Source organism: Pangasianodon hypophthalmus, chromosome 4 (genome assembly GCF_027358585.1).
Source record: "Pangasianodon hypophthalmus isolate fPanHyp1 chromosome 4, fPanHyp1.pri, whole genome shotgun sequence".
Taxonomy (NCBI): domain Eukaryota; kingdom Metazoa; phylum Chordata; class Actinopteri; order Siluriformes; family Pangasiidae; genus Pangasianodon; species Pangasianodon hypophthalmus.
The window spans coordinates 14,160,010-14,173,208 of record NC_069713.1 but is presented as its reverse complement, the minus strand read 5'-3'; the positions used below and the strand labels follow the sequence as shown (position 1 = coordinate 14,173,208).

Sequence of the window (13,199 nt, the reverse complement as noted above, 5' to 3'; positions counted from 1 at the left end):
TGTATGCTGGGATTAGCATAACAGAGATGTGGTCTGAGTAGCCGAGGTGGGGGCGGGGCTCCGCAAGGTACGTGCCGGGGATGTTTGTGTAAACAAGATCCAGCGTGTCCTTCCCTCTCGTTGCAAAGTCCACATGCTGATGGAATTTAGGGAGCACTGACTTGAGATTTGCATGGTTGAAATCTCCGGCAACAATAAACAGTCCGTCAGGGTTTGAATTCTGCAGCTCGCTAATAGCCCCATACAGTTCACAGAGTGCATCTTTAGCGTTAGCGCTGGGGGGAACGTACACACCGAATAATGAGAACAGTGGTGAATTCCCGTGGTAAATAAAAAGGTCTACATCTAACAGTCACAGTCACTTCGCCAGAAAAAAAAAAGTCACAGTTAGTCTTCACCAGAAAACATCAAAAAAAGCCTCCCATGTTCTGGAATAAGATTTTTTTGACTGATGAAACCAAGATTAACTTGTACCAGAATGATGGGAAGAGAAAAATATGGCGAAAGAAAGGAACAGTTCATGATCCAAAGTATACCACATCATGTGTAAACCATGGTTGAGGCAGTGTTATGGCATGGGCATGTATGGCTGCCAATGGAACAGGCTCAGTGGTGTTTATTGATGATGTGACTGCTGACAGAAGTAGCAAGATGAATTTTGAGGTGTATAGGGCTGTACTCTCTGCTCACATTCAGCCAAAAGCTACAAAACTGATAGGACGCCGCTTCACAGTGCAGGATAGTGACCCTAAACATACTGTGAAAGCAACTCAAGACTTTTTGAAGGCAAAGAAATGGAATATTCTTCAATGGCCAAGTCAGTCACCTGATCTCAACCCAATAGAGCATGCTTTTCACTTACTGAAGACAAGCCTGAAGGCAGAAAGACCCACAAACAAGCAGCAACTGAAGGTGGCTGCAGTGAAGGCCTGGCAAAGCATCTCCAGGGAGGAAACTCAGCATTTGAGTTTTGAGAACATTTTCATCCAAGTATTAAAATTAGTCACTTTGTCCAAATACCTTTGAGCCCCTGAAAATGGAGGTACTTTGTTGAAAATGGCTATAATTCCTAAATGGTAAATGCCATATTTCTGTGGAACCTCTTAAAATAAATCTGAACGTCTACACTTCAATTCCACTGTGGTGGTGTATAAAGGCAAAATCACAAAAAACTCTGTCATTGTCCAAATACTTCCGGACCTGACTGTATATTTATATATATATATATATATATATATATATATATATATATATATATATATATATATATATATATATATATATATATATATATAATGTGTGTGTGTGTGTGTGTGTATAAAATCTCAACAGGTATTGATCTGGATTGCTGAGGGGATTCCCAATGGGTATATGAGGTATCTGTGTTTATATGTGCTGGGTAATGGCTGGAAAAGCATGCACAAACAGAAACAAATATACCAGCAGTATAAACAAGTCTTTATTTGCTTTATTAAATCATTAAGAATAACATGCAAAGGTACACCAGATAATCCCAACAAAATTTTCTTTTTGTAAAGTATATGGTGATCAGTAAGTCTGATGAAATTATGAAATGAAATTAAAAGGGGTTACTAATATAGGCTAATATTGTATAAAAAAGGGATATTTGGAACATGGTTATAGCAAGTCATGGTCAAAGTAGAAAACAAGCAATGTGCTATACACTGATGCACATTTTTAATCACAAGCCCTTTTTAGTCACAAGCTTTGAAGATTTGAAATTTTGAAACTTCAAAAAAGCAAAAGGGCAATTTCCACAAAAATCTGTCTAGCCACGGGTCTTCAACTCACGTGCCATCTGGCACCAGGCACAGGCGTAACAGCAAAGCACAGTGAAGCAGTCTTCAATGCTGGAGCCCTGAGAAAGACAAAGAATTACTTTTGATGCTTTACCTATGTCTACGCTTTACCTATGTTATTCAAAATGTTATTTCTGATACTGTTAATACCACAATGTGTGTGTGTGTGTGTGCGCACGCGCATGTGCATTTCTCACTTTAATATTATAGCGCTCCCTCATTTTGCTGCGAAGGCAGCAGGAGACAGTCAGACAGCAGTCCAGCAGGGGCATGCAGAAACACCAACCAAAATCAGAAGCAGTCTGACACTGCATACATGGCAAACACCACAGGGCACAGCAACCTGCAACACACATACACACAGTAATTCAAATTTCCTTTTTAATGTTTAATGTTTAATTCCTCAGCCCACGTATGGAAAATAAACTGCAGTTTTTTAAAAAAAATTAATTATGGTTATGATGTCACTTTTTTAAAGAGTGTTTTGCTTTTCATTAACCAAAGTCACATCATTAGGTGGATGATTAGGCCTTGTGATTTTTGGAATTAGATTCTTGGTGCATGTGGCCATATAGAAGTATCATTCAAGCTGACAACTTCAAAATAACTTATTGGGCTAAAAATCCACTTTGCTTTTTTAAGATTAAACACATATTGGTCCAACAAGCCAGACTTCTTGGGCTGTCTAAGTCTACCAAATAACATTTAATTTTTATGTCCTTGCACAACAACACTTACTGCAATTAAGTATGAATAAAACTGCTAGAGTTCTTAGCATGTAAATCATGTCCATATTAAAAATTCAGTCACCCTGAAACATAGGTCTTGCAATTAGATCAGAGTCCAGCTTGATGGAAAACCACATGGATGCAAACTTACAGGTTTTCATGTCAGATGTGCAGTCAAAGAGGCCTGTGCTCCAGGTGCCTGAACTGCAGGTTGTGCGTGTTGTCACTGTGGTAATCTGCTGCTGGACCGCCATGACTGAAAAGAGGTGATGGTAAATTATTGCCAGTTAGTACTTTATGTAATACAGTAATGTTGAATTCCTTCAAAGACCTATGGCCAGAGGCGTAGATATGATGACCACAATACAGTGAGGATTTTAGTGGTGCCATGGGAGGGCTGGAGGAGTCAGCATGTGTTAAGTTTCACAATATGTTCTTAATCTCACTACACAAATTTTGTTCAGAACACTGGGTATTAAAACATAATGCAAATATATTTAAAAAAAAATATATACAGATAATAATGAAAAAAGACATTCTTAGCTTGTCTAATTTTCCAAATTCCTCCACAATAGGGGTGGGCAATATAACAAAAAAAAATACCACGATACTTGACACTTTGATGATACATGCTGTTCAAGATTCAAGGTTCTTTATTTGGCACATACAATACATACATGTGATGTATTAATGTAGTGAAATATTTTTCCTTAGTGCCTCGTCCCACAGTGCAACAGTGATACATAATAAAACAGAATATAATAAAAGCCGAGTATAATAAACGCAGAATAAAATAGAAAAATGGAATAGAATAGAATAGACAAACTATAGATGTTATATGTAAAAATATGTAAAAATATGTTTAGCAGCTTGGAGGAATCTTAGTAGCTTTTACAGGATTGTAGTGTGCAAAACAGTGCAAGAGTTCTTGTTTGTCCATAGTGCGTGTGTGTAGCACAATATGTAGGTTTGATAACCAACTGCCAGCAAAACAGGAGTGTGTTGGAAAAAAAAACCTCTGAAAACTTTGTTGACAAGAAAAGACTGCAATTTCTATTAAAATAAATTACTTTAAGCTCATTTTACAAATTTAAAGATTTGATTTTAACATCAAATAAGCTGCTTTCAATTCGAGTAAGCCATTGTAATTAAAAAAGATAGAAAAATATATTACGGTACGAGCGATATGATATTACGATACGATATTATGAATTATTAGACATAATTTATCATATCTTTACTATATCTTCATATTGCCCAGCCTTACTCCACAACACAGTCATGTAATATGCAATCTCCTCCAATGTGCTCGTCTCTGGCGGTTCAGTGACCTTTAGAAATCCAAAAATGCACATAGACACAGGGTTGAATTTTTGGAGCAATGGGCCAACATATTTCAGAAATGGAAACAATGCCTCCCTTTGTTCAGCCTCATCTCTTTTTCTTAATTTTTTAAAGAAATGATAACAAGCCATGTATCATCCATTCAATCCATGGAGCCTATCTATTTTGAAATCAAAAAATGGAAAATGAAAACCAATTTTGTTCTATTATGTTTCTGTAAAACAAACATGGATTGTTTCATGTAAAACAAGCATTCAAGCATTTCCATTCTTAACATTAAAATGGGAAAGCAGGGTGAGATATGAGGATTTGAACAGGGAAGATGCAGGGAAAATCGCTAAAAGCCATCAGAAACATGGCATTATTGAAGCCATATACGAATGGCATAGTTGAAATGTTTGTTGATGGAATGACATATTATATAAAAATGCATATTTCATTCTGGGGATGTGAAATCACAATTTATACTCAAAAGAGTATAAATATTCTTTACATGCAAAGAAGTGTTGTAAACCAAAGATGCCTTCAAAAATAATGAAATTAAAATGTTTCTACATAGAAAAAATCTATGAAGAGCAGGAAAAAGTAATAAATAAAAGCAGCTTTGATTATGTTTTTTGTCTGAAAAGTGGTCTCTTATGTAACATGCTGATTTCTTTACTGACATACAAACATTTTTCAGTAACAATTTTATGCTGGAAAACTAATGTTTGGAAATGTGACAGGTTTTTGTACTGACTCGATAATGTAGAAGTCATAAAATAAAAATCTATAACAGAGTTCATACTTAAAAATGTAGGGTGCCTAAGATTTTTGCACAGTACTGTATATATACAAGTAACTTTGCATATCATTGTTGTTACACCTGGCACAAGCAAAAACACTCTCCAACATTCAAAACAGCTGGTATGTTGGGCTAAATCTATATTATACCATTTCGCACTATCAAGATGAAATCATATTTCTAATATTCCATTTAAATGGAATAGTTAAAACACTAATCATGCAGTATCTTAAACTCTATTTTGAGACCTACTTTGTGTCTTGGAAAGCACTCTCTTCCCTGCTTCACTGCTTCTCTCTTCTTCTCCTTCCTTAAAATAGCCCTCAAAATAATTATGTACCTGTTTACCCCAGAAACTGAACAAATCCTAGCATGTCAAAGTAATAATATAATATAATATAATAATATGTTATTGGATTAGGCTATAATTTTCCTGAAAAAATAAAACACTCTTGTATAGTGGTTTAATTGTGTTAATATTAAATATATATTTTTCCCCAAGACAATGCACTCACATTAACTTCTGCTCTTTTCACAGGTTATTACGCCTGTATTTATTTCTTTAAAAGAATACCCACAGCATTCTGACCTATCAAATAGGCCTACACTGCACAACCCAAGTGTGCATTTCAACAAAAATCTCAAATGTGGATGGATTTGAAATATTCATAGTAGTCAACTTAAGTAAAATCACCCATAACAGTCACTGAAAGGTCGGTGTCAAAAGGCTGCAATTAAAATTCTTAACATTTATATGTGCTGCTAAATCTATGATAGCAAGATAAAGCAAATCAGAGACTAGAAGTTAGAAATCCAACTATTCTTGTGGAGAAAGCTAGAAAAACTTTAATTAAATTAAAACTTGAAATGAAATGAAATCTTACCGTTTTCACTGTTCAGTGTGGGATTTAGCCTGTGCGGATGCTCTGTTGGCTTAGAATGAACCCAGGTATCAGTCACTGGATTATGTTCCTTGTAGAACACAGGATGGCAATATTTAAGAGCATCAGTTAAGCACAGCCCTCAGTGAAATGATATTCAAATTTGCAGTGAGCAAGTTTGGGGATATGGAGACCTCTCTGTGAAAAATATATTATTACAAGCAACTGATGGTCAGTTTTGCTGCTCTATTTTCGAATGGCGAGTCTGTAACACACAAGTCAGTGTGACTGTCACATAAGTCCATAGTGGTGTGCAAAAAATAAAGTTTTTTTTCTTGGAAATGTAACCAAGTAAAAAGTATTCAATTGCAATAATACTCAATTAAAGTATAAATATGCCAAAATAATACAACCCTGTTTCCAAAAAAGTTTCCAAAAAAGGGATGCTGTGTAAAATGTAAATAGAAACAGAATGCAATGATTTGCAAATCATTTAAACATATCAAATGCTGAAACTGAACATTTTCATTGTTTTTTGAAAAATATATGTTCATTTTGAATTTGATACCAGCAACACATTTCAAAAAAGTTGGCACAGGGGCATGTTTACCACTGTGGTGCATCACCTCTTCTTTTAACAACTCTCTGTAAGTGTTGGGAAATGAGGAGTCCATTTGCTGTAGTTTTGAAAGCAAAATGTTTTCTAATTCTTCCTTGATATAGGATTTCAGCTGCTCAACAGTTCAGGCCTCCTTTGTCATATTTTTTTGTTTCATAATGCGGCATGTTTTCAATGAGTGACAGGTCTGGCAGGCCAGTTTAGCACCCGGACTCTTTTACTACTGAAATAAGCAAGACCTTTCCTGAAAAAGACAGTCTGAATGGCAGCATATGTTACTCCAAAACCAGTATACTGTATATCATTCTGCATTAATGGTGCCTTCACCACAATGTGCAAGTTATTTTTAATGCAGTGCCGCCAGAGGGCCCGAAGATCACAGCCATTCAGTATTGGTTTTCGGCCTTGTCCCTTGCGTACAGAGATTTCTCAGCATTCTCTGAATCTTTTAATGATAATATATACCATAGATGATGAAATCCCCAAATTCTTTGCAATTTTTTACACTGAGAAACATTATTCTTAAATTGTTGAAGTATTTGCCCACGCAGTCTTTCACAGAATGGTGAGCCCCTCTTTACTTCTGAAAGACTCAGCCTCTCTTGGGATGCTCTTTTTATACCCAATCATGTTACTGACCTGCTGCCAATTAACCTAATTAGTTGTGAGATGTTCCACCAGGTGTATTTTTTAACATTACACAACTTTTCCAGTCTTTTGTTGCCCCTGTCCCGAACGTACTACCTTTTTCAGGTCTTCGAGCTCCTGTTTGGTGCTGTTTCCATACTAAACAATGTTACCCATCTGAATACTCCCCACTGTGTGTTGATAAAAGTGTGTGAGGATGGTGTGTGGCGATTTGAATTTCCTTAATCAGTGGAGGTAATGGAGTCGTATTCCAGTCTACTCCCTTCGCAATTTTTGCATTTCTTTCTTAAGTTGCTGCTAAAATACCAGAAACAAAACACTGTATTGACCAACTGCATTTTTTGCTGCTAATTAGTATGTCATGTTTACTTTTACAGCTTGTATTATTATATTGTAATTTCTTTGCACCTTATTCCACACTAGAACTGTGTACTAGTCGGCGCTGCATTGTACTTTACTGTGCCTATTGTCCTGTTTTAGTAATTGTTGTACTGTCTTGCTCCGTTTGCACGTTTGCACACGTGCACTTTAGTAGTCCTGTGTAGGTCTGTGTAGTCTTATTTAGTTCTGTGTTGTTTTATGTAGCAGCATGGTCCTGGAGGAACATCACTGTGTACTGTCCCAGCTGTATATGTTTAAAGCCACTTGACTTGACTTGACTTGGTGTGCCTCCACTTGACACTCAGATATTTGAAATGGCGCACCTGCACAATAGTGGTCCCATTTATTGTAAGAGGTTTTAAGTCCTCGTTAGTTTTTTCCTAAAATCTATGAGGAGCAATTTTGTATTGGTGACATTCATTGAATTATGTTGGAGCTGTGAATGGCTGTATGCACTGCATCTTGTACTGATTAACTCACCATCCTTCAAAACATAAGGAAGACCTGCATCATGACTCTCTGTACTGGCACCAGGAAGAGACTCCAAGCTGACTGAAAAGTGAGTCTTCAAGTTTTCACTCAGCCCTTACATGAGCACTAAGCCTACACTGAACACAAAATAATTACTGAAAAAAATTCCTTGACATTTAACTATATTTTCATAGCTCCCATTCTAATTCCTATCACCATCCCCTCATTATAGTATAATTAGACCCTAGGCCTATTGTATTAGAGCGAGGATATGTTTTCGATGGAGAGCACAAAGTGCATCTGTCAAGCGATGTCAGAGGTGGGTAGTAACGAATTACATTTACTTCGTTACATTTACTTGAGTAAATTTTTTGGGTAACTTGTACTTTTAGAGTATATTTAAAGATGTGTACTTTTACTCTTACTCAAGTACATTTTTAGTGAAAAATTTTTACTTTTACTTCGCTACATTTGGCTGCGTTCCTCCGTTACTGTCAAATGGTAATAAATATGAGATTTTTTAAATAAGTAGTTTATATGACTTGTTCGCAAGTCTCGCGAGACGTTGGAGAGGCTGCTTCGCGAGAGGCTGCTACGCATCTCCCGCTTACGTTTAGCGCGCGTGTAGTTGGAAGATGATGGCTGAAGCAGAGGAAGACGTGCGCGAGACCCGTGGCCTCAAGTTCAGTCTATGTTTTCACTCCAAGATGACAAAAAGAATAGTTTCATAATGCGGTGCATGTTGTGCACACGTAGCGGTAAGTGTCAAAATTATGCCTATTTGAACCCTATTAATGGTAATTTGGTAACTATGGGCACTACTGAAGTTCAACAGTAAAATTCTGTAAAAACAGATTGTTCAAGAAAGAACATATTACCAAATAAACATTCACATACTGAAGCGCAAACACACATAAACAAGTTCATACACAAACATAATAACAAACACACACTCTGCACACACACACCTTCTCTTTTGTTCTCTGTTAGCTTGTGTAAATGCAGATGCTGACAAGTTTGTGTTGTGAATGTGAAAATAAAGACAGAGTTAACTGTTAGAAAAACATCTGGGTGTGTTTGAGATTTTATTGCAAATGACAGGTTATGTGATGTTAATGTGCCCATCACAGGACTGAGATAGGCTATTTTACTTCAACCTAGGTTTTATATAAGTAGAACAAAGAGACTTTCAAGGAGAGGTGTGTGAAAGCTCTCCAAGTAGTTTGAAATTCAGGGTTTTCGCTTCATATCAATCAGATCTGAAGTAACTAGTAACTAGCTACCTGAGTAGTTTTTTCATCAGATACTTTTGTACTCTTACTCAAGTAACTATTAAGATTGTTACTTTTACTTGAGTAAATATTTCCATAAGTACTTGTACTTTTACTTAAGTACAGATTTTGGATACTCTACCCACCTCTGAGCGATGTAAATGTAAAATGTAAATCAGTAAAACTTTTCACACCTGCTAACACAACCAATTTTCATGTCCTGTGATGTAAAACACTCTTTTAAAAACAACAAAAATGCTGCTTTCTGCTACACAGAATCCCCAGAAAAAAATTACGGAGAGAAGGTTTGAATCTTTCTATCACTGAGATTAACAACGTTCGTAATTAGATAGTAAACCAATAAAAACAAGGCTTAAAGGCTTTAACAGCAGCTATATGCTTTATTTATCAAATTGTTGCAAGGGGAACAAACATTGTTGCAAAGCTAAAGCAATATTCAAAAGTCATTAAGACTGGTTAATATAACAGAAATGTATATTTATATTCACTTTTGTCATCGTGTGATCAGAACTTAAGGTGAACAGTGTGAAATAAAGGTGAACAATATGCACTGAAGTGATTAAATTGTAAATGCTGAGATTTAACATTTGAACTTTGAAGCAGCAAAGGATCAGCTAGCCTATAACCTGCTGAGTGATCACAGTGGCACTAGTGCCAGCTCGAGCACGAATCTTAATTTCACGTGCCATTTGGCACCAGGCACAGGTGTAGCAGAAACACACAGTACAGCAGTCATCACAGCATGAGCCCTGATGGAGAGAGAGAGAGAGAGAGAGAGAGAGAGAGAGAGAGAAATTTAATCATCTAGTACTTTTCCACTATTCAAGAAATCATTCTCATCTCAAATATTTCCTTAATTTTAATCTAATCCAGAGGGAAAGAAAGGTGGGTGTGAGTTTGAAACACTAAAAAAAATTCTTGTTTATGTCTGCTTGGTTAATGGTGCAGATGTCTGTGGAGGGGCCTGCAGTGGCCCTGGGCCCCATTGAAATTTGACTATCCACATAGATAAGCCCCTACTGAAGCTGGCAGCTGATAGATTGTTATGATATCAGTCATATAAATAAATGTTTTAAGCAAAGATTATGGAGCCACCTTTACATCGTAGAGCTTTAACTCTACATTTTAAACTGGACAACCATAACCCCAGATTGTTCTGTCAAGCGCAATACATTCACGAAGCTTTGGCTCTGGACCTGAATACTACCCAACAAAAATCGGTCTGAATCAGACCACCACTATCACACACTCCATATTCCCAGTGATGGTACCTTTTTATCCTGCAAATTTAATAATATCCAACACCAGATCATAAACAAAGTAATATTAGTTAGGTAATATTCCAAAAGTTTTTTCTTAATAAAGCTGACAGTTTTTGGTGCAGGTTGTGTTACTTTTCAGTCACATCCACTGTCTTGCTTTGTTTTATAAACTTAAAATTAAGATAAAATTAACATGAAATACACTATATGGCCAAAGGTTTGTGGACACATGACCATTACACCCATATGTGATTTTTCCCCAAACTGTTGCAACAAAGTTGGAAGCACAAAATTGTATAGAATGCCTTTGTATGCTGTAGCATTACAATTTCCCTTCACTGGAACTGTTCCAGCATGACAATGCACTTGTGCACAAAGAAAGGTCCATGAAGACATGGTTTGCTGAGTCTGGTGAAGATGAACTCGAGTGACCTGCACAGTGCCCTGACTTCAACCCCAGTTACACATTTAGGATAAACTGAAATGCCGACTGCATCCCAGGCCTCCTCGCTTGACATTAGTGCCCGATCTCACTAATGCTCTTGTAGCTACTTGAGCACATCTCCCACAGCCACGCTCCAAAATCTAGTGGAAAGCCTTCCCAGAAGAGTAGAAGTTATTATAACAGCAAAGGGGGACTAAATCTGGAATGAGATGTTCAAAAAGCACACATGGGTGTGATGGATAGTTGTCCACAAACTTTTGACCATATAATGTATAACATTAGAGAATAATGAGCCAAGTTAGCTAGCTGTTAATTGTTCATTTTAAATGACACACTCCTAGCTAACTGCTTACAACACTAACACTGGACAGTAGATACACTGCCATTAACATGCTGCTTACATGATATTAAACTCCCATTGCTGTGCTAGAGGAAATTAGTAGAATTACTGAACAGACAAACGAAAGCTGTCTGTAAAGTAATATTAGCGGGGTTATGTTAGCAAAGTTGCATGCTGCCAGTAAAAAAAGTATTTCAAAATAAAACATATTTCAGCCTAGCATCTTCAGTGTGACATTCAGTACATTTTTATGTTCATAATAATGTTTGAAACATTATTATATGCTGCTAAATGGCTCTGATGGCACATCAGCGTTAGTTATACAGGATGTCCCAAAAGTCTACATACATAGGAGAAATTAACACTTTTTAGCAAAATGTCTTCCAATATTTTCATACTTAGTTTATATAATATATATATATATATATATATATATATAAAACACACACACACGTTTTGTACACACATGGATGTTTTGTAAATAAAGTTACAAAAAGTCTAGGGGAAATTAACAGTTTTGATAAACTGAGAAGCAGTCTGACATTGCATACACGGGAAACACCACAGGGCACAACAACCTGCAACACACATACACACAATGTCAGTGGACTCGTCAGGCAATTGTGTCGAGTTGCAATTTTGAAAGTGACATTGTATCCAGTAGCATTCTCATGACAGAAGTATTTAGGTGAAGGACATGGAAGGTGCACCTAGAAGAGAGGTTATGTACAAAGTATGTGATGTGCTTTTGAGCTTCTTGTTAGTTGAATGGAGATCAGGCCATAAGAGACTTGGCTAAGGAGGTCCTTCTCTGACCTTTTTTGTTTAATTTTAGTATTGGGTCTCTTGCAAAAGAAGACGAAGTCAACCCGTCTTCCTCTCAGACCATACAGTTAGAGATACAAAGGAGAAATTAATACCCGAAATAAAAAAGAGGAAACAGTCGCAGCAGGCACCACAATAGACTGACTTCATGTAAAAAACAAAAGACAAAAACAAAAAGGCAACTCTATTTATATCCACATTTGTTCATTTGATTATGTTTAAAAATGGAGAGGTAGATATGCTTACACTGAAGTGTAAAAGTCTTGCATATCTTGCAATCTTGTTATAGCTTGATAGAAAAATGACTTACAAGTGCTCATATCAGAGCAGCAGTCACAGATGCGTGTGGTCCATGTGCCAGAACTATATCCTGTGTGCGACACCACTGTGGTAACCTGCTGTTGAACTGCCATAACTAAAAAGAGGAAAAGATAAAAGTTATTATGACTAAAATGTGAGTAAAAATGTTACTAGCAGAACAAGGGCCTGCATAATCCCCTGCTCTTCCCACTGGTCCTGATGCTTCTACTGCATTACACAGGACAAAGTACATCACCGATGACAGCAGTGCAGGCAGACGTAAGTGCAGGCTGTCCCATTAGAAAACAGGTGTCTTATCAGGTGCCATTATTGCTTTTCCCAAAGCATGACACAATGACAATAATTTGTAAATTGTTTGTACATTTGTCAGTTTAAATTTATCAGTTTCAGTCTGATGTTATATATTTAAATTGGTGTTATACATTTGTAATTGATGTTACAGTACTGCATTTAACACCTACTTCTTTGGAGTAGAAAAAAAACACTTGAAAGTTACAGCATAAGTGGTGTCAAACTAAAATGGTAGTATTTAATATTGCATGAAAGGAAAGACTTCTTAACTATCATTCATCATCAGTAATCTCCTGGCCAGAGTCATGGTGGATCCGGAGCCAATCCTGAGAACACTGGGTGTGAACTGGGAATACACCCTGGATGAGCCAACAGTGTATTGTAAGGCACCATTCACATGCAGATTCACACATTCATGAACATCCAGCAGCAATTTAGCATAGTTCATCTTCCTGGCATGTTTTTGGGAGGTGGGAGGCAAATGGAGAACCTACCTGGGAGAACATGCACAGACACTCCAAACAGAAAGAGCTGTGAGGCAGCAATACCACCTGCTGCACCACCGTGCTGCCTTAGATCAGCATATCTCTCCACCTTAATAGAAGACAACAAAAATAATCCTAGATTCTTATTTAGTACTGTAGTGAAATGAACCAGGAATAAGTTACCAACTGATGCACAAATACCCCTATCCAACAGACTGACTTAATTTAAAGGATTTCCTCCTCAAAATATTCAAACTTGTGT

General features: G+C 36.8%; 2 protein-coding genes across 3 annotated transcripts; both read right to left on the bottom strand.

Annotated features, from left to right (window-relative positions):
• Positions 1-1,437: 1,437 nt before the first annotated feature.
• Positions 1,438-7,914, bottom strand: LOC113539889 (cornifelin). Of its 2 annotated transcripts, XM_026935990.3 has the most exons (5): positions 7,686-7,905; positions 5,561-5,648; positions 2,700-2,804; positions 2,018-2,163; positions 1,438-1,879 (listed from the first exon to the last, which is right to left on the bottom strand). In XM_026935990.3, exons 1-5 carry the CDS (start codon positions 7,686-7,688, stop codon positions 1,790-1,792), a joined length of 432 nt encoding a protein of 143 aa, XP_026791791.1. In that variant the 5' UTR covers positions 7,689-7,905; the 3' UTR covers positions 1,438-1,789. The 2 variants fall into 2 exon arrangements, with proteins under 2 accessions (XP_026791791.1, XP_034159680.1); XM_034303789.2 differs by lacking the exon at positions 5,561-5,648 and having other exon boundaries at positions 7,686-7,914.
• A 1,414-nt stretch (positions 7,915-9,328) lies between these two features.
• LOC128318159 (placenta-specific gene 8 protein-like) lies at positions 9,329-12,920 on the bottom strand. Its single transcript, XM_053233541.1, has 4 exons — positions 12,723-12,920; positions 12,151-12,255; positions 11,520-11,593; positions 9,329-9,717 (listed from the first exon to the last, which is right to left on the bottom strand). Exons 1-4 carry the CDS (start codon positions 12,898-12,900, stop codon positions 9,583-9,585), a joined length of 492 nt encoding a protein of 163 aa, XP_053089516.1. The 5' UTR covers positions 12,901-12,920; the 3' UTR covers positions 9,329-9,582.
• Positions 12,921-13,199: the final 279 nt, after the last annotated feature.

What these genes read in the sequence shown, in the direction of transcription:
- LOC113539889 (XM_026935990.3), bottom strand. An exon ending in CACACTGAACAGTGAAAACG is followed by an intron (nt 2,805 to 5,560) that starts GTAAGATTTCAT and finishes ACCTCTTTTCAG; the next exon opens with TCATGGCGGTCCAGCAGCAG. An exon ending in CACATCTGACATGAAAACCT is followed by an intron (nt 2,164 to 2,699) that starts GTAAGTTTGCAT and finishes TGTGTGTTGCAG; the next exon opens with GTTGCTGTGCCCTGTGGTGT.
- LOC128318159 (XM_053233541.1), bottom strand. Translation starts at nt 12,900, where the DNA reads ATGAACTATGCTAAATTGCTGCTGGATGTTCATGAATGTGTGAATCTG. An exon ending in ATTACTGATGATGAATGATA is followed by an intron (nt 12,256 to 12,722) that starts GTTAAGAAGTCT and finishes TCCTCTTTTTAG; the next exon opens with TTATGGCAGTTCAACAGCAG. An exon ending in TTATCAAAACTGTTAATTTC is followed by an intron (nt 9,718 to 11,519) that starts CCCTAGACTTTT and finishes TCTCTCCATCAG; the next exon opens with GGCTCATGCTGTGATGACTG.